The sequence below is a fragment of the Coccinella septempunctata genome, chromosome 1, assembly GCF_907165205.1.
Source record: "Coccinella septempunctata chromosome 1, icCocSept1.1, whole genome shotgun sequence".
Classification (NCBI taxonomy): domain Eukaryota; kingdom Metazoa; phylum Arthropoda; class Insecta; order Coleoptera; family Coccinellidae; genus Coccinella; species Coccinella septempunctata.
Window position 1 is genome coordinate 20011932 of NC_058189.1, and position 21869 is coordinate 20033800.

General features: G+C 35.8%; 1 protein-coding gene across 1 annotated transcript in view; it reads left to right on the plus strand.

The window, feature by feature from the left end:
• The first annotated feature begins 1036 nt into the window (after positions 1 to 1036).
• LOC123310043 (damage-control phosphatase ARMT1-like) overlaps positions 1037 to 21869 on the plus strand; it is a 155078-nt gene continuing 134245 nt past the window's right edge. Inside the window, exons 1-2 of the mRNA XM_044893440.1 lie at positions 1037 to 1173; positions 1231 to 1336. Coding sequence (XP_044749375.1) covers positions 1037 to 1173; positions 1231 to 1336 — 243 coding nt within the window. The remainder of the gene's footprint in view (positions 1174 to 1230; positions 1337 to 21869) is intronic.

Consider the following 21869-nt stretch of genomic DNA (forward strand, 5'->3'; position numbering starts at 1 on the left):
TGTATCCCGAATAGCAGAACTGTGCACTGTGAATGGTCAAATGACAAGATCTGTGCGTCATTTGTGTCCTTTACCTCTACAAGATTCTATTGACAATTGATTAGTATTATGTTTAAATTTATATTACATGCAATGTAATTTTCTATCAACCAATTTTCATATTCCGCTATCAATATTCTTTAGTTTTGAAGGAGTCCTTCAAAGGAGGGGCTATGTTAAGAATTTACTGAAATTTTATTATTTGCATTTCGATTTGGCAACATGTCATTCCGGTGTCTGCGTACACCTCATCAAGATATGGGAGACATGTGTGCACATTATTATTCTGAAAATTCAACTCATTCCTTAGAGAGATTCATAGCGATATATAATAAAACTATAGAACAAATCAACAATTTTATTCAATACAGTCCACTAGAATCAATCTTGAAAATTAAGAACCAGCAACCTAAAAATCAAACAGGTATACTCATTTAAAAATACAATGAAACTATTTATTTGAGGTTGAACTGAATCAAAAGTTGCAGAAACTGCAGTGAAATGCACAATTATTATACGTATTCTGGTATTTCTGGTTGGACAATGCAGCAATCGGTGCATTAGCGGAAGAAGAGGATGTTTGAGTATGCTGTGCCTGTGGTACGTCATTGCCTCGCATTTTTTAACTATTTTTTCATGGTGAGCTTCATCCATTTGAAGATATGGTCTTTTTGATTTTTAATGACCCATGATTTTTATAAGTTGCTGCTCACCCTCACCCACCCTCTTGATCTTGTTACATTTATGAACTTTATGGACTTTATGGACTTGATGATAGCCTCAGACTGTATACGTCATGTTGAGATACTCTTATTTATATTTTTTTCAGAATATTTGAATACTGCCTTATTATATTTTCTAGCAATTCTCGTAATATTTTCCACCAGAGTGATAAAGCCGAAAGATTTGACATAAGGAAATCATAATATCTGTTGTCTGCCAATCGAAAAAAGGGCTAAAGTTTCAACAAGTATGAAACTATCATCTGATAGTTTCTATGCACTTTTCCAGAATACCTTGTCTTGTCAATCAATTTTGTGAAATCTCAGTTCCTTTTTCGCGTTTTCTCTCATCGTCGACAAAAATGGACATAGCTACACCTCGGAATGTTAAACTTTCAGGATTTTTCAGGAGGTTACCACCGCATTTTTTCTCTTGTTGAAACCCATATCAAAAATTGTTATTTTGCAGGAGTAATGCTGTTATGAATGCACAAGAACGTATTCCAAATTGTTTAACCGCAGTAGCAAATGAACTCAACTCTAGAATGCCGGATATCAGATTACAGTATGGTCAGGTAAGCTTTACTTTACCTACTGACTTCGTTAATCTTGTACGCTTAGGCGATTGACACTATTTCTCTTCTAAATATAACTAATGATACTCTCCATTTAATCAACTCCGAATTGCCTTTCTCAATGTTTAGTGCGTCAACTTGATGCGAAATATAATAAAAGAGAGGTGTGTCACTTCGAGTTCAACCATTTCTATTTAGAAAGTACAGAAAAAATTTCTCAACTCTCCCCTTTCCCAGCTCTTGTCCTGATAGGTAATTATAATAATAAGAATAAGAACCAGTCACCTCTGAACAAAAGAACTGAATAATTTTAGAAAGCACCAGAACAAGATGGAGTACAGAACTTTTGAATCAAGACATTTTGGAGCATGCATACTTTTATATAATGCATGCATATTCTATAAGGTATCGACCAAACACATTCCTTTCCACAATAAACATAATGAGCATATTCACCAGTTATGAGAAAAACTAGAAAGTGAGGAATACAAGGAACAACCAATTTTATTATAGATCTCATAACCTGTAATAAGGCATTCCCTAAAAGTTGAAATCTTGAAGCTTTGTCCATTGATTACCAGAAAGCATTCGACTTCCCATTCATACCTAATGAAAAGCTCGTAATAGTTATGAAAAATCTACAGGATAGTTCCCAGAATCATCAAGTTCTTGAAATGTGCGATAACAAACTGGCGTACAAAACTAGAACAAGACTAGAACTGAGAAATTTTTTCAAGGAGTTTCACTCGGTTCGTTATTGTTCTGCATTGCTTCAAATCCTTTCTCTGGTTAAATAAACAAAATGGAAAAAATGCTGAAAATTTTACAACCATTCTCTCAGAATATAACGTAGTATATTGTCAATATAACAAGAGGTAAAACACTAAAACAGGCGATAGTTCATGCAAGGTCAAAGAAGATAGAGTAATTGAAGCATTGGAGAAGGAAAATACATTAAAATATCTCGAAAGGAAACAAGCTTGACGTCTCAACAAAACATTGAAGAAAGAGTAATTAACAGTCGTCGAAGATAAAAACGCTTCCTCAGACCAAAGCTGCACTTTTTTCTAGGACTGCCACAACAACAAAAAAAGGAAAATAAAAACTAAAGCACACAAACATTGCTGAAAAAGGACAATGAGGAAACAGTTTGATTTTGATGTAATTTCCACCAGGTTCATCTTTGCACTTTTTACAGGTACTCATGAGGGCCGAAAACCCGAAACACGTGTGTCTACGGTTAATATTTCTCATAATTTTCCGTATGTTGAATTTCCTCTAAGTGTGAATAATCCTCAATAATTATTAATTATTAAGGTGGAATTACTGGAAATCCAAATTAGATAATAAGAAAATGATATTCAGTCTCAGTCAGCATCTACAGCTGACTTCACGCTCAGCACCAACATTTTCAAATTACCATAAAATCAGGATACTAATAATTAGTGCATAATTAAGGTCTATTAGTGCATTTGGAACCAATGAAAAAAAATGAACGGTTTTCATAATATCACAGATCACGGATTATTTCCTTTGGTGCTGACTTCACGCTCATCACCAACATATTGGAATTTCGTGAAAATTTTTGTTTCAATAATTAGTGCCTAATAAATGCCTATTTGAGCCGTTAAAACGGATGCGATATCATTTTTAGTTTTACTGTAATTGCCTGATACTTTTTGAACAAGTGTGAAGTTAGCGAAAAGTTGAAAGCACTAATTCTGAAACTATGTCAAATATTTAGTGCCTCGTTAGTGCCAATTAGTGCCGTATAAATCTTTGACAGCACCATTGTAGTTTTTGAGTTATACGAAATTATCTGTTTTGATACCGCGTAGCCATTTATGGAGAGGTATGCGAGTCATTCTCTGTCATAGATTTGTCGTCATTCCGTCATTTAATTATCACCTAATGCGGCTTACACATATACGACTTGGGTCGCCAATCTTTATATCGAAGAATAATAGTACTAGTACTATTGATTTAAGTGAGCACAAAACTATTTTCTGAATTATTCAGATAATGTTTATATGAAGTGAGGTTCTTTTTCACAAAGGACCCCGCACACTTACTTAGGAAAAGCGGGTCCAGTGAATTTTCCCCATTTTTTCTTATTATATTTATATCAACCTTAGGAACAATATATTAGATTTTCACGGAGGTCTTACATCCGGTTTGTTCTATAGGGCGTTCCAAAATTGCAGCTACGGAAAAATGATTCTTTAAATTAATGATAATTCTTCTAATTTTCAAAATTTCATCATGATGCCTTGGGTTCTGAATAACAAGATATCACAGATATCCAAACACCGCCCACCACGTTAAGTTTCATCATACAGGCTGTTCCATGAAGCTGTATAAGTAACTAAATGTAACTTTTTTATTGACTTTGGGACCACCCTGAGTTTTTCAAAATATGATACCATGATGTATGTCCACCTCTGTAGGAAGTTTCATTAATGTACAAAGAACAGTTGCAAAGTTATTCAGGTTTAAATTCGGATTACATACAATTTTTCTTCAAAACTTATCTGTAGTTGAGATTTCTGTCAAGGAATATTGGTTTTCATTCATTATAATTAGTATCATAGGTTTTGACGGTCAGTCCAAAGGTGTTTTTATTCAGGAATGTACAGGCTGGACATTATTCGGTGTCACTAATCTCCTCATTTCGCTATCTGTTTATATAGAAAAACAAAATTATCATTCCAGGTTGACACCATGATGTATGTACAAAGAACAGTTGTAAAATTATTCAGGTTTAAATTCGGATTTCATATAATTTCACTTTCAAACTTATCTGTAGTTGAGATTATTGTCAATTATTTGATTTTATATGAATTTTGTAGGCTACTCTGTGACCTTTCAATGTGACGTTTCGTGTGATTGTTTAAACGGTTGGTTAGCTTTCCTGCTGTTAAGTAATTTTCAGTTTGTTTTTTTTTTAATCATTATTGGTAAAGAGTTATAGAAAGTTAATGTGAAAAGACAGCAATGAATGCGCGAAATAGATATGCATGTTTCCTATATGATCATGAGTTTCCATTAAATAACCTCAGACGAATAGATAGGGAAGATGATGTCGATAAAAGAAATCTGGCTGTTTTGAAGCGTGATGTATTAGAAATGTATATATGTATATATGTTTATACATTAGATGATACTGCTTTTCTATATAAACAGATTTTGAGATAGCGAAATGAGGAGATTAGTGATACCGAATAATGTCCATCCTGTACATTCCTGAATAAAACCACCTTTGGACCGATCGTCAATACCTATCATAATACAGTACAATCGCGATAACGTGAACAGAATAAAACCAGGGTTGTTCACACAATAGAGGTTGTTCATGTTACCGGAGGTCACTCAAATACAAACTCTAAAACATATTGCTATACAGATTTATTATCTAATAAAACTAAAATACATTCTTATCGAAGATTTACAATGGTTGAAAAAATTGTGAGATCTTAGTTTGCACCCTTTTTGGCAGAAACAATGTTGTTCACGCTATTGAGCAAGTGTTCACAGTATCGCGATTGTACTGTAATTATAATGAATGAAAACTTTTATTCCTTGACAGCAATCTCAACTACAGATAAGTTTTGAAGAAAAATTGTATGAAATCCGAATTTAAACCTGAATAATTTTGCAACTGTTCTTTGTACATTGATGAAACTTCCTACAGAGGTGGACATACATCATGGTATCATATTTTGAAAAACTCAGGGTGGTCCCAAAGTCAATAACAAAGTTACATTCAGTTACTTGAACAGCTTCATGGAACAGCCTGTATAATGAAACTTAACGTGGAGGGCGGTGTTTGGATATCTGTGATATCTTGTTATTCAGAACCCAAGGCATCATGATGAAATTTTGAAAATTAGAAGAATTATCATCAAAATTTGAAGATTCATTTTTCCGTAGCTGCAATTTTGGAACGCCCTATAGAACAAACCGGATGTAAGTCCTCCGTGAAAATCTAATATATTGTTCTTAAGGTTGATATAAATATAGTATGTAAAGATGGGGAAAATTCACTGGACCCGCTTGTCCTAAGTAAGTGTGCGGGGTCCTTTCTAGTACATATATGTATATAGTGAAAACAGTCGTTAATCCGGACACTGCTATGATTCGGGCATTTTGTAATTTTTACCTCTGAACTGAATTATTTTGTGTGTGATTTGATTAATAAACCTATTTTCGATAATTTTCAAGTTGTTTTATTTCATAAATTTGGTGCTCACTCGCCCACTGCCCCCATCTTCCCTAAATGACATAACCAATTTTCTACAATAAAGCTTCAAATTTCGACAAATAACCGCACGAACTTATACTACTAATATCAGACATATAATAGAGATATAGTAGTAAAATTCAGTGACGGCTCGTGCCTATGAGGTGTGGGTCGGCCCGATCCAGGATATACAGGGAATATCCTGGAATAAAATTAGTATCTATTTTTTCAACCAATAACTGGAAATGAAAACGCGGAATATTCAATTTTATGTCCCAAAAGTAAGTGCAATCAGAACTCAATTGACATGTTTTTCAGCATCTTGATGTTAAGTTATTGGTTGAGAAACTATTAATAGATAGAAGAAGAAGTTAATCGAAAAGCAATTGGTGGGTTTCAGCGTCTTCATTTTGAGTGGTTGATCAATATTGAAGAAACATTAATTTTATTCCAGACTTATGTATGTCCCACTCTGCAGATATAATCTGATTTTCTTTATACAACGGCAGTGTATAAAAGTTAAGGCTTGTTTTTGGAGAAAGAATGTACTACACTTCTTTGTTTTTGCCAAGCTTTTGAATAATAATTTTATTCTTCTTCGGGGTCTTTCTGTAAATACCGATAACAAATTTATTACAACACAAAACATCAACATCAATACGAATCAAAATTTTAAGTTCACTGAAACACATCTACAATTTTGATTTTGAGTGATAATGTGCTAATTTTTCCTTTCTTTATTCCACCATTCCTCCTTCTACTGTCATATGATTTTGTGACAGGATGCAAAGTTTGTTTCGATTTGCTACCACTCAAATTATTCAACAATCCAAGAAATTTACAATCCACTCAGATTATCAAAATTTACGAAATGAATCGAAGAAAACTGATAAACACGTACGTGCACCCCTTTCTCTTATTCTACGACACTGACCTAATTCAATTCAGTATGGGAACAGCGATGCGGATACGATTCTTATATCCCCACTCCGAGGCTCGGCCGGCCGATCTACGCGTATTCAAGAAGCTTCGAAATCACCGTGCCCTTACAAATTCACTAGGAAATACGACCCTGCATACCCTGACGAGCCGTCATTGGTAAAATTTATATTTATATAGGGTTATATGAAAAGAAAAATGTCTCAAAACGTATATAACAAAATATAATAGTAGTATTTTATACGAAAAATCATCCAACAGAAACAATAAAATAGATACATATGTATATCATTCAAAATAACATTAACTTCTCAATATCTGGGTACACAAGTAGGCAATTTCATTTCCATCTTAAAAAAAGCTGACAAATATATCAGTTTCATTCAAATTGTGTATATAGCAGATGTGGTTCACCATTATGTCATTCCTCACTGCATTATATTCTTTTGATAGGTCATTCTATTCTTCCCATTGCTCATCATTTCTTCTACAATAGGAATAATAGTGAACCTAAAACCAGTGTATTGAACTCAGAAACACTGATAAAAAATACAGGATCTGATTTTGACATTAGTGCAAGGATGACCTTGGCTATGTCGAAAACAAGCCGTGCCCCCCCCTCCACGGTTCCCACCCAGAAAAAAGAACAAGAGGAAAAGGTGGAGGAAAGGGCTTTTCAAATATATATTGTATATATGATTTTGCCTTCTCGTCATCAAACTTTTGTTGTATTACATATTGAAAATTTTGCATTTTTTCAAGTTTGTTGTTGCATCGTTTATGTTCGAGAATTTTTTTGTCACAATATTGTTATTATGTTTCGTTATGAACTCGTACTACGTATTGAGACATTTTTATTTTCATATATCTGGTTAGATATATATGAAAATATATTTTACTATTATCCCCATTTTGTGTCTATTTTCATAGCACTATACATTTTTCTGTTAGAATTTTCATACTTCCATATTGAAAAAGTAATACGATTCTTCTGATACTTTTTTCAAGCATATAATACACTCTATATTCTTTTTCCATCTCGATGAGCCTAAATTATCATTATTATTATTACAAAAGGAAAAAAAGTTCAGGCAGTATTCGAGAAAAAAAAACCCTACTCAATATAAACATTATCTGAATAATTCAGAAAATAGTTTTGTGCCCACTTAAATCAATAGTACTATTATTTATTCTTCGACAAGACCAAAGTCGTATATGTGTGAGCCACTTTAGGTGATAATAAAATGACGCAATGACGACGAATCTATGAAGTCAGAGAAATGACTCGCACAGCTCTCCATAGATGGCTACGCGGTATCGAAACAGATAATTTCGTGTAACTCAAAAACTACAATAGCGCTGTCAAAGATTTATACGCCACTAATTAGCACTAATGTAGCACTAATGTGGCACTAAATATTTGACATAGTTTCAGAATTAGTGCTTTCAACTTTTCGCTAATTTAACAAAAAGCATCAGGCAATTACTGTAAAACTAAAAATGATATCTCATCCGTTTTAACGGCACTAATAGGCACTAATAAGGCACTAATTATTGAAACAAAAATTCTCACGAAATTCCAATATATTGGTGCTGAGCGTGAAGTCAGCACCAAGAAGTTTAATTATCAATTTCTCAAAAACTACAATGGTGCTGTCAAAGATTTATACGGCACTAATAGGCACAAATTGGGCACTAAACATTTGACCCCGTCTATAGACAAGGCTTGTTTTATAAGGCTGTGCCTTAAAGCTACAACGACGTTCTTAAGAAATCTAAGAACAAATCGCAGAAAGCAACCTATACATGGAACAACGAAGATTTAGGCATGCCAACGAAAAAAACCTGAAATTTCTGATAAAAGCTATACATACAGAATAACATACTCGTATTTACTTTTGAAAGCAGTGTTGATAATGGAAATATCTGGGGCACTACGGTATATCAACAATTGTATTGGAAATTAAAACAACTCTAACAAGACAGTGGCGACAGTTGTGGTGTCATTTTTGATTGATTAGCTCTGCATTCGCAATAACATGGCGTACTTGGTCACCTGACGTGAACTGACCAATCCGTCATCAATATTAAACGGATTTGTACAACAAAATATTTTCAAGACGTATGTGTTTTTTCAGGTGAATTTTAGAGTAGTTTTGTTGTTCTCAAGTTATTGGATTAACTTTTCGAAAAAACATGATAAGTATTATAACTTTTTCATAGTATATATTCTACACCTGTATTAAATGGTTCACAAATAAGTTCATAAAATGAGACTCGTCAATTTCTGATTCGGGAGGGAATAACTTTTCATTATAATGAAGAAAAATTGCCACTTCTAAGACTTCTTCAATACAAGAGGATGCTATATGCTCCTTTGACTTAATTGTTATATGCTTTTCGATAGAACGCGGTAAATTTTTCAATTCTGAGAACTCCGTTTTAGACCATTAAGTATATTCTGTTTCATGAGAAAATAGTAAATATGGCCAGCAAAATAATTTCTCTCGTTTGATCGATCCAGTTAACCAATCGCATTAATCGTACCAAACAATACTGGATCCTCTATTTTGATGATTTTCGGTCGACTTTGGTGTAATTAAATTTGGTCGAGGTCTTATAAAGGCTTTAACAACGTACAGTTTATTCTCAATGTTCAATTGGCTGAAATTATTACTCAAAATCCATAATATCTTTCAACTTCCACTGTCTCTTGTTTTGTTCCTCGAGGTTTCTGTATTTGGATTTTTTTTTTTTTTTGGTGTAGCAGGGGGAAAATCTGCAAGACAGACGAACCACCCTCATCTCCTGAGGGGGAACAGTGTGGGGTTTCTCACTCTCCTGAGCTCGAGACCCACTAAAAACCCTACTGCTTCTTGAATTTTGGTTCCGGGCATTTGCCTATAAACCGTTCATCTCTTGGTCGGTTTTCTTCTCGCACACTATCGTGCTGGGATTTATGTGTTTATCCTCTATTGGATTAACACTTTATTGAATTTTTCAATAAGTTGTTATTTTAATCTCTTTTTAATTGATCTCTTGGTCTCCTTCGGTAAATTCGCATTCTCCTTTTGTCTTCCTCTGGGTCGTAGTCCACTAGTCTCCTGAGTTCTTGATTCGGATGGTTTTTCGCTGTTTCGAATAATTTCTCTGCTTTTCTGTTCATGAATTCCGTTATGGTTTCCCATTTCAGGTCCTTATAAATCTGTCTATTCCTGACAAACCAAGGTGCATCTATTGCACATCGTAGCAGCTTGTTTTCAGTGGCCTGAATTCTTTTGATATGGCTCTTTGCCGCGAAACCCCAGGCAACTGATCCATAAGTCAGTTGAGGCCTAGCAACGGCTTTGATTATCTTCAATTTTGTCTCTTTCGACATGTGGCTTCTTCTTCCTATCAGAGGATAGAGTCTATTCATCGCTGCTTTCGTTTTGTCGATTGCTTGTTTGATATGACTTTTCCAAGTAAGTCCTTTGTCAAGTGTTATTCCTAAATATTTGGCTTCATTCTTCCAGTCGATTTCTTCGCCGTCAACATCCAGTTTCGTTGTGGGTCGCAGTCTTCTCTTCTGTAGTAATATTGCTTGGCTCTTTTGTCCATTGAGCTTGATTTTCCACTTTATGCACCAGTCATTTGTTTCGTCAATCGACTCTTGTAGAACTCGTTCTATTATTTCAGGATTTCGGTGTCGAGTTGCTATGCCTGTGTCGTCAGCATATAACGTTAGCATGGTTCTTGGATTTTTCGGAATATCGTGGATGTATATGTTGTACAGAAGTGGCCCAAGTACTGATCCTTGGGGTACTCCAGCCTCTATATCTCTTGTTGAGGAGCATTCTCCTCCCACTTTCACGTAAAATCTTCTATTTTTGAGATAATTCCGTATCAACTTGCATATTTTGATCGAATATCCAGCACTTCTCATCTTATATATTAATCCTTTATGCCATACTCTGTCGAATGCTCTGGCGACGTCTAGTAAAACAAGACCTGTAGCTTGTTTATTTTGGAATCCCTCTGTTATGTACTCTGGGAGCCTTAATAATTGTTGTTCTGTTGAATGCTCTCTTCTGAATCCGAACTGTTCTGGTGGAATTAGTTTCAGATTTTCGGTTTCCTCATTTAGCCTCGTGGCGATAATTCTTTCTACTACTTTTCCTAAAGCCGACAGTAGACTTATCGGTCTGTAGTTTTGTGGAAACTTCTTCTCTTTGAATGGTTTATTGAATACTATGACTTCTGCTGTTTTCCATTTTTCTGGGTAGTATTCTGTCCTCATAATTCCATTCGCGATATTAGTTAGAGCGGCTATACCTTTTCTAGGTAATTTCTTCAACATAACATTCGTTATTTTATCGCTTCCGGGAGCTTTCCTCTTCTTCAAACTTCTAATTATTTCCCTGATTTCATTTGGCGATGTTGGCTTGTCTATTTCAGCAGTCGCTGGTAATTCATCCATTTCTTCATCATTTTCTTCAACCAGTTCTTCCAAATCTTCATTATCGTCGTCTATCCTGTAATTTATTCTCGATTCTCGTTCGATCGAGTCCGCCAATGCATCTGCCTTATCAGTATTGGTATAAGCCATTCCCCTTTCTCCGTGTAGGGGTGGAATTTTAGTCTTTTCTCCTCGTAGGCTTTTTTGCATTCTCCATGCAGAATGATCGATTGTATTCAGTTCTTGAACCCTTTTGTTCCATCTGCTTGTTCTTAGATCTTTCAGGGCATTTTTCAGAACTTGGCTATGTCGGTTGAGGTTCCTTCTATTTAGATCATTTTTGTTCATCCTATATATTCTTCTGAGTCTTCGATTTTCTTGTATAAGATCTTTTACTTCTTTAGGCGTATCGCCATGCGGATGACTTGGAGCTGGTCTCTTCACTCTTCTCGTGCTTTTTTCGTAAGCTTTCAATATAATCTCTTCCAGTTTATCAACCGCACATTCCAGATCGTCTGGAGTGTTTATTGTTGGAATTTCTGTTATTTCCGATTGTATTAAATGGCTGTATTTAGTCCAATTGGTATATTCTCTCATTTCCAGCAGTTTTTCTCTTGGTTCTTCTCCAATTGTCAATTCCACGGGATTGTGGTTTGAGGTTCCATCTTCCAAAGTTTCAATCGAGAATTCTTGAGTTATATTTTTCAATATCGCGATATCTATTACATCTGGTATTCCTCTTCCAAAAGCAAGATATGTCGGTAGCTCTGGTCCAATAACTATGGCATTTTGTTTTTCGGCGAAATCCTTGAGTTTTTTGCCATTTCTATTCTCTGTTATGCTATTCCATAATGGGGATTTACAGTTGAAATCTCCGATGGAGATTTTCGGGTTTGATCCTTCCAACATGTTGTTTATCTCTTCTTCCAATAGATTGTTTTGTGGTGGCTTATACGCCGAGGTTATTTCGACTCTTTGCCGATTTAATTCGGCAACAATCGTCACTTTTTCTGTTTTTCCTTGTGTTTCGTCGGATCTACTTTTAAAGTAGTGTTTCAGATCTGTTCTCACCAATATTGCTACTCCTCCTCCGGTGTTTGTAATTCTGTCACATCTATATGTTTCATAATTCATGAAATTCAGTCTTCTGTTCCGGTTTATTCTTGTTTCCTGTAGGGCTATAATATCAGGTTGTCTTTCTGATATTATTTGTTCTATCTCGGCTTTCCGAGTGTTGATCCCGTTTATGTTCCACGAGATTATCTTGAGGGATTTCTTCCTAATATCCGTAAGGTCCATTAATTCAGTTTACTGAATAATGCTTGGAGTTTTTTCTCCATTTCCCTCTCAATTTTCAACATTATCTTGTTGAACATTTTTTCCGTGAAGATATCTAAATCATCGGCTGACTCAGATATCTTTTTCTTCTCCTGTTGACTGTTCACAGCTTATTTCATTGTAAGCTTTTTCTGTCCTTCTTTTTTCTGGACGGGTTTTGGAGTCTCCCTCTTCTTTTCCTGCTCTGTAGGTTGGATCTTCGCTACTTCCTGAATTTTTTGTTCAGAAGTTGTTGTTTTTGTTACCTTCTTTTTCTGTTCAACTGATTTTCGGGAATTTTTCTTTCTGGTCACCAACTTGAACTCGCTACATCCTTTGTAGCTAGCTGGATGGCCCTCTTCTCCACATAAGACGCATGTGGCATTTCTCTCTTCACCTTTTCTGGTGAGTGTGCAGTCATTGCTGCTGTGGCTTCCTGAGCACTTCACGCATCTCCACGGGAAGGAGCATTTGTTTTGTGCATGCCCGTACCTTTGGCACCTAAAGCACTGGCTTGGACTTTCAGGCCTCTTTTTATGCTCAACCACAATACAGAGGTTGTAGAGTCGCTTCACTTCGAATATTTCCTTTTTCTGGGTTTTAACCAGGTAGAGAGGTATTTGTTTCTTTGTCTTGTTCGATGTCATTCTGGACACCTCAGCGTCTGTTATTCCCTGGAATATCAGGTCGTCCTTAATCAACGCAAGATCAGCATCGATTGGTAAATGCCTAATAACGGCATATATCTTCTTCTCCTCCTCTATTTGGTAGGTAAAAAATTCTTTACCATGCTGCTCGAAGAATGTAGTGATTTTTCTAAAATCATCTACGGTTGACGCGATGATTTTTATACCGTCTTTAACTGTAGTTGCACGGTTGTAATTTATCCTTTTTGTGTAGAGAGCTTTAGATATCTCTACCCAATCTGAGGTGCCCATCATCGTGATGGGTGGAATTTTAGCTCTTTTAGGCACTTCCGTTGCCTTCTTGACAGTCTCCTCATCAGAAGAGGAGCTTTCTTTTCGCGCGCGTTTAGTTAGGGGCGCGTTTGGGGCCTTCGCGACCTGCGTTGAATCATTTTTCCTTGTTTCGGGTTGTGAAACAATTCCATTAAGGGAATTATTTTTGGAACCCGCTACCGGCTTTGTGATTGCGGCGTAAGTGGGAGATTTCGTCATATTATTGCGGGTCATTTCCTCCCTCAAGAGGCGCATCTCACCGACCAACTGTGACACAGTTTCAGTCAGTTTGACTATTTGAGCTTTCAACTAATCATTTTCTTCTCTGAGCTTTACAAGCTCCTCGTGTTCGCCTTCGCTGAACTCTTCAGCATCGGTCGCTTCCATGTAGGAGCCCTCATTATCTGAGGTTTCCGACATGGTTTTATAATCAAAAATCTCAAAATATCAAATAATTTGAAAATAATAAAATATTCAGAAATCTTCACTAAAATAGTCTAATATAAAACTATGGTATAAAGCCGAATGTTTTATACGCTATGATAAAAATCAGAAAAGAGATACGAAAAATAAGCTCACCTGATGTTTTCTGCAGTACCAACGAGAAAATAAAAAAATTCTCTGGACACTTAGGATGAACACCAACTTTGAAAATTTTAACGAATTAAAATTCCGATAACAAATATAGAACCTACACAACTTCACAGACGGAATCAAATATTCCGTAGCTTGGTTAGTGGGCACTTTCACCTCCGCTTTCTCTTTTACGGCACTGTGACACTTCGACTTTCTCGTCCGCTTTCTCTTTTATAGCACTAGGAGCACTGTAGCACGTCTTCTCTTGTCAAGCGAATGACTCGGAATGTTCTGTATTTGGAAATCTTTTCAGTGTGCCTATCTAGTATGTTGTTGTTGTTTGGAATCGCCACGTCCATGAATAGTGCTTCTATTCTCCTCCTTACTCACTGCTATGGAGTCAGATATATTGTGTGTAATTTTCCGGTCTGTTAAAACTGTACGATACCAGTAGAGCTTGTGATGATCATTTTCCAATACAGTATCCGGATGGTAATTGTATAAGAGAAGTATTTTCGAATTTGTTGTTTTAGTACCAATTCTTGGTTTGTTCAGGAAATATTTTCGGAGTCTTACAATATCCTGAGCTATCCGGTTGGAGAAATCAACAATTCCTCTACTCTACCTCTACTATACTCTACCTAGGTGTCGGGGCAGCTCTGTTCGTTCTATTGATCTTTTAGGATGATGTTAATGATTTTTGGTCGGCAATGTGCTTATTTTTCTTTGTAGGGCTGCTACAAAGTTGTGGTGTTCTAAGAGATGATACCGAAGGAGTAGCTCAGTGCTGAGCAAGCGTAGGTATTAATTGCTTTGGTCAGGTTCTTGCTGTTTAGACTTGTTCTCATTATCCCTTTTAATATGCGAGTGAACTCCTCCGTCAATTCTATTTTCATCTGGGTCTGTTTGATCCGTCTATACTACTTGATTCCTAGATACTTGTACCTATGTATCTCCTTCATTCAATGTTTCGATTTCCGCACCTTCCTTCAGATTGAATGTACCGTCTACTGTTTTGCATCTGGTTATATTGACAAGACCACATTTTTGAAATCCAAACTTCATTTTCATATTGTCGGAGAATTATTCTACCATTTTCAGCATCGGCTGCATTTGGTTTTTATTTGATTGCAATTAGTTTCAAATCGTCCATATGAAGGCTTCATCATAGTTCTGCTGTCGCTCTTGATGGCAAATGCGTAGTCCGTAGAATTCAATCTATTAGACAAGGGATTCAGGGCTATGCAGAACCACAAAGGGCTGAGCGAGTCTCCTTGGAAAATTCCACGTCTTATTGGATTAGGTTCAGTTGTGATGGGGACATCTGCTGATTTCATCTGTAGACTGGTGCGCCAAGTTGGCGCAGTAGGAACTTAACAATATTGGGATCTACCTTGTAAATCTTTAAGATCATCAAGAGTCGTTTGTGGTGATGGAATCGAATGATTTTTGTAGTCTATGTACGCAGCGTAAATATTTCTTCTCTTGGAGAAGGATGAATTTCAAATAACTGAATTTATTATTAGTTGTTCATCGCATCCTCGGCTGTCTTTGGTGCATCTTTCCTGTTGCGTGGCGACGATGTAATTCCTCACAATGGTTATGTATTCGGTTCGAAATGCAAGATGTGATTAATTTATACATTGTTGGAAGGCATGTGATTGGTCGGTATTTGATTGGGTCATCTGTATTCCTTTTGTCTTTAGGTAACACGTACGTTGTGCCAGGTGTCAGAAATACTGGCATTCTTTCAGGATTTTCAATGACATCATTTATTGCGGAGGTCAATTTGTCATACATGATCCAAAGTTTCTTGATCCAGAATTTCTGTAAACCGTCAGGTCCAGGTAATTTCCAGTTGTGTAGATTTTGATGATTTTACTTCTTCGACTGTGATCATGTCCTACTGCTTCATTCGTAAGAAAGTGTCTTCTGACTTTTCAAAAGAATTATTGTCTCCATTCCGGCCATAATTGCTCTTATATCTCCTCAGGCGTTCCCCATAAAGAGTGCTTCTGCTTCAGAGTGTCGAGGCAGTGGTGAGTACTAGGATTCTTTGACTCTAGTTCCGTGTGTATCATGTTCCTATTCATACTTTCTTTGTCAAGTTTCACAACCTTTCTTCCTCGATTCCCGTTCAAGTACTCCGTCAGTCGTCCAATGTCTCTTCTTAGCCTTTCTGTTTTGTGTTGAAGACGTTTCTGCCATACTCGCGCGTGCAATTTGTGTAATTTCGGACCATCGTTGTTCGTTCGGCGAATTTTTGCCCCTTTTGCCCCTATGGTTTTCGCTGTCGTTAGCGCTGCACAGTAAAAAACTAGATGCAGATATTCCAATGAACTTCGATTCTGTAGGTACTAAGGTGAAGTCCTTATTCAAGATGTCGATTACGAGTGACATTTTCTTGGATGTATTGAGTAGGGGAGGTGCTCTTCGATGAACAGGATCCGTTGCTTTCAGTATCTCCTTATGTCAGAGTCGACTTGTCGGCGGAGTTCTTTCCCATCGTCCCGGTGTTCAGGCTCACTTGCGTTGCAAGATGGACTTTCGATATCGATTTCTTCTGGCTGCTGTTGCCCTGGCATGTGAATTTCATCTGAGGCATTGTTGTTGCTCTCTTTTGTTAGCTGACGCTGAAGTTCTTGTTTAATTGCGTCGATTCGCATTGGTATAAGTTAATTTCTCTAAATTACGCGGTACTGGTCTGCCATTCGTTGTTCAGTGACATTGAGATTTGGGTAGGCGTTGCAGAATTTCTCATCATATTTGATTCCGTCTGTGAAATTTGTTAAGGTTCTATATTTGTTGATGGAATTTTATAATAATTCGTTAAAATTTTCAAAGTTGGTGTTCATCTATCAGTGTCCAGATCTTGAATCGTTGGTACTGCAGAAAATATCAGGTGAGCTTATTTTTCGTATCTTTTCTCTGATTTTTCTCATGGCGTAGAAAACTTTTGGCTTTATACCATAGTTTTATATTAGAATATTTCAGTGAAGATTCCTGAATATTTTATTATTTTCAAATTGTTTGAAATTTTGAGAAATCTGAGTATAAAACCATGTCGGAAACCTCAGATAATGAGGGTTCCTATATGGAAGCGACCGATGCTGAAGAAATCAGCGACGGCGAACACGAGGAGCTTGTTAAGCTCAGGGAAGAGAATGGGCAGTTGAAAGCTAAAATTGTCAAACTGACCGAAACTGTGTCACAGTTGGTCGGTGAGATGCGCCTCTTGAGAGAGGAAATGACCCGAAATAATATGCCAAAATCCCCCACTTACGCCACAATTACAAAACCGGTAGCGGGTTCCAAAAATAATTCCCTTAAAGGAATTGTTTCACAACCCGAAACAAGGAAAAATTATACAACGTTGGTTGCGAAGGCCCCAAACGCGTCCCCAACTAAACGCGCGAGTTATATATCCGAGAACGATGAACTTCGTTGGAAGATCGCAGGAAGTGCGATCTCAGCATCGTCTCATTTTCCTTAAACTAAGAAAGTGTACCGAGGTTATAAATTGTAATTTTATCATCATTGAATCAGTTCTGACATAACTTTCACTATATATACGTATTGTATGAAATATAGCTTTTTTTAAAACGCTTTTCCTGCCTTAATAAATATAACTGGCGCAGTCGACGGAGTTTCACGGAGTTTTCATTGTGAAAAACTTTAGAGTTCTACCCTCTTTTTGGTGAAACGAGAACCTACCCACAGCAGTTACAGTCAAAAATCCATCTAGGAGGAAGAAGATAATGCAGTTGTGGATAATCATAACAAGGTGGTGAGCGTATTTTTATTCGTTGATGTCAGACTCCTCTAATCCTAGTATTGATTCTGTAGCGGAAACCAATTCTGAATTAGAGACAGATTTGTTAGAATTATTTAATAATCTTTCACTTAATAGTAATAATACAACTTTGAATAATATATGCCTAACGCACCTGAAAACTTTGATATCAAAAATTTAAGCATCATTCCCGATTTCGATGGGAATCCGAATAAATTACATAGGTTCATTCAAGCTTCGGAAGCAATTTTGAATCACTATTTTGATGTTGAAAATCAAAATAACTTCCAAAATGTGTTGATATTGAATGGTATTTTGAATAAGCTTCACGGCAAAGCGGAAGAAGTTGTCGCAATTCATGGAGCTTCCAGTAATTGGAACGACATAAAAAATTCACTTTTATTACATTTCGGTGATCAACGAGATGAGAATTGTCTTAATCAGGATCTAGTTAATCTGAGGCAAAACTTCGGAGAATCTCCTCATGACTTCTATGAAAAAGTAATTACGTTATTAAATACAATTTGTAATTATATTGATTTGAAATGTGAAGTTGGATTTAGAGCAAGTAAAAGAGATGTTTTCCAAAAACAAGCTTTAAAAACCTTTTTAGCCGGTTTAAGAGATCCTTTGGGTCCTATTATTAGGGCTATGAGGCCTAATTCTTTATCTCAAGCACTACAATTCATAATTGAAGATGACAATATAAAACATTGCCAAAAATCTAATCAAACGGTAATCAATAATTCCAGAAAATTCATGAATTATAGTAATCACAGAAATAATTCAAATAATTTTTCAAAATTTCGTCAAAACTTTTCCACAATGGTACCCATCGAACGACAAAATTTTGTTACGAATCAGCAATTTCCTAGCAGACCCATTACTATTCAAAGAAATATAAGTTATAAAGAGCCGAAATATTTCAGTAACGCTCAAGTTTTCGGAAAGCAGCAACAACCTGCACCTACTCCAATGAGTATATCTACTAATCATACTAAACAGAGAACTCAACCAATAGGTACCTTTACACTAACGCTCTTTCGCGCGCGATCGAATCGCGAGTGCCAGTCACTCGTGTTTTCGCGCGGTATGGAGTGGCGCGTGTTAACTTTTTTGTGTCTTGAGATCGTAACGGCTTTTCGCGCAGTCTTGCGTGTGCTTTGGAGAGTCCAATTCGAAATCTCTCATAATAAGCGAGAGGTTGGCGTGACTCGTGGCATGTTGAAATTTTCAACGGTTTTAGCGGCTTTGTCCATAGCTTGAAATGGACAAATTGAATAAAAAACGCAAACTGAAAGTAGCTTTGTGCTTGGCAATGTATCTGAATATTCCAAAGAAGAGAAACAGAAGATGTTGAGCGAAAGAATGTATGGAAAATCGTACATATGGACATATGCCTCTCTTGAATGAGTTGGGTGAAAATTTTCCTATGGACTTCAGGATCTATTTGAGAATGGATGCCGATTCCATAAAGTCCCTGCTCCAGAAGCTTGAATCTCCCATGTTCCTTTTAAATTAAAAACGTATATGAATAATCATTAATTAATACATACCTACATGTACTTACGAATTTTGAACGTATATACATCTTCAATTAGAAACCCGCGCGAATACACAAACGCCCCGAATCCAAACAAACTCAGTCACTCGGGCTAGTCACTCGCGAGTTTTTACACGTCCAAAAACCGGGCGAATGATTTGCCCTTACACTAGCATTCTTTCGCAAGCGATTGGCATAGGGCGTTCCAGTCGCGCAGGAAAGAGCGTAAGTGTAAAGGTGCCTATTGAGTACCTCAACAAATAATAGATATTTGACAAACAGGCAAAATCAATCCTTTCCTCAGAAACCAAATTTTATAAGTGCAGAGCTTTTTAATACCGAGTATCATAATAATCCTCACAGCTCTAAAGAAGAATTCAAAAATGACGAAATTGCTGAAGATTACGAACAAAATTTTCGGAACGTTCAATTTCAGACCCACAGCACATAGTAGAATTTCATGTTTCTAATGGTAAACGCGAATTACCTTATATTGAAATTAAAAATCCCCCTCTTAAATTACTAATCGATACAGGATCAACAAAATCTTTTATTAATCCAGATTTAGCTAAAAAATATTATTCAAATTGCATATTCAAAGAACCATTCACTGTCTCAACAGTCCATCAAACCTTTCATCATCAATTTTGTGCCAATATTCCTATATTTGCTGAGTTTAATAGACATAATGAAAATTTCAAATTCTATCTATTTAAGTTTCATAATATTTATGACGGTTTAATTGGATTAGATTTTCATAGTTCTAAGCTCAACACTCCTTTTTCAACAATGCCAATAAAAAATCAAGAATCAGCAAATAAAGCTCCATTCAAAATTAAAATTGATGCGAATTCTAGAATCATTGCTAAAATTCCAATCAAACACCTATCTGGTGGCGTGATAATACCGAAACAAATTATTCAATCTTGTGAAATTTCTGAGATTGTGACTTGTTCTAAAAATGGCCTAGCAAACGTAGAAATTTGTAATGAAACCAACGAAGATGTTATCCTCATTTTAAATAAACCGATTGAATCAATTTCTATACAGAATAATTTCGAAATCTTTCAATGGAAACTAATAATAATTCAGAATATATAAGCGTAGAAGAATTAATTAGAACCAATCATATGAATGAAGAAGAAAAATTTCATATTTTAAAATTATGTCGAAAATATCCAGATATCTTTAAGTTAGAGAATCAACCCCTTTCTTTTTCAAATCAGATAAAACACTCTATTAAAACTAAAGACGATATCCCTGTCTACACAAAATCTTATAGATATCCTTTTATTCATAAAGAGGAAGTTAAAAATCAAATAAATTCTATGTTAGAACAAGGTATTATCAGACCCAGCCAGTCACCTTGGTCATCGCCGATTTGGGTAGTACCAAAAAAAGCTGATGCATCTGGTAAACAAAAATGGAGAGTTGTCATAGATTTCCGAAAACTCAATGAGAAGACTATTGACGATAAATATCCTATACCTAATATAAATGATGTTCTCGATAAAATCGGCAAATGTCAATATTTTACAACACTAGATTTAGCTAGCGGATTTCACCAAATAGAGATGGATCCTGCTGATATTCCTAAAACAGCTTTCAATGTAGAGAATGGCCACTACGAATTTCTACGTATGCCATTCGGATTAAAAAATGCGGGTTCTACCTTTCAAAGGGTAATGGATAATGTACTCAGAGGACCTGAAAATTGTTTAGTCTATCTAGATGACATAATTGTCTTTTCAACATCATTACAAGAACATATTGTTAATCTTTCAAAAGTTTTCAAAAGGTTCAGAGAGGCCAATTTCAAAATTCAGTTAGATAAATCAGAATTTCTAAAAAAGGAAGTAGCTTATTTGGGGCATATTGTAACAACAGATGGAGTCAAACCAAATCCAGACAAAATTCAAGCTATCAAAAATTACCCAATACCTAAAACAACAAAAGAAATTAAAGGATTTTTAGGGTTATTAGGATATTATAGAAAATTTATCCGTGACTTCGCGAGAATTAACAAACCTTTAACGGCCTGTTTAAAAAAAGGTGCAAAAATCGAGCACACCACATCGTTTATCAACTCTTTTGAATACTGTAAAAATTTGTTAATGAACGAACCTATTCTTCAATATCCGGACTTTTCAAAAGAATTTATTATAACTACAGACGCTAGTAATTTTGCCATTGGTGCAGTCCTATCACAAGGAAAAATTAGTAACGATAAGCCGGTCGCATATGCATCAAGAACTCTCAATGATAATGAGCAAAATTACAGTGAAATTGAAAAGGAATTACTCTCTATCATTTGGGCAACTAAATACTTTAGACCTTACATTTTTAGCAGAAAATTTAAAATCATAACAGATCATAAACCATTACAATGGCTTATGTCACTTAAGGAGCCTAATAGTAAGCTTTTAAGATGGAGATTAAAACTCGAGGAATTTGATTTCGAAATTGTTTACAAAAAAGGTAGTTCTAACACAAATGCAGATGCTCTATCGAGAGTCGAGATTCACAACAAAGATTTTTTTGATTATATGGAGAAATTTAAAAAAGAATTTTCCGAGAAAAATACGAATAACGATAACGAGTCGATGATTGTTAATTTGGAAGAAGCACACGTTGAGGAGATATCATTCGAGAAATTTGAGAAGCTTTTTAATGCAAATGAAATATATTATTGTTCAACTGTGACCGAAAAAATTGGCACTTATTTGAT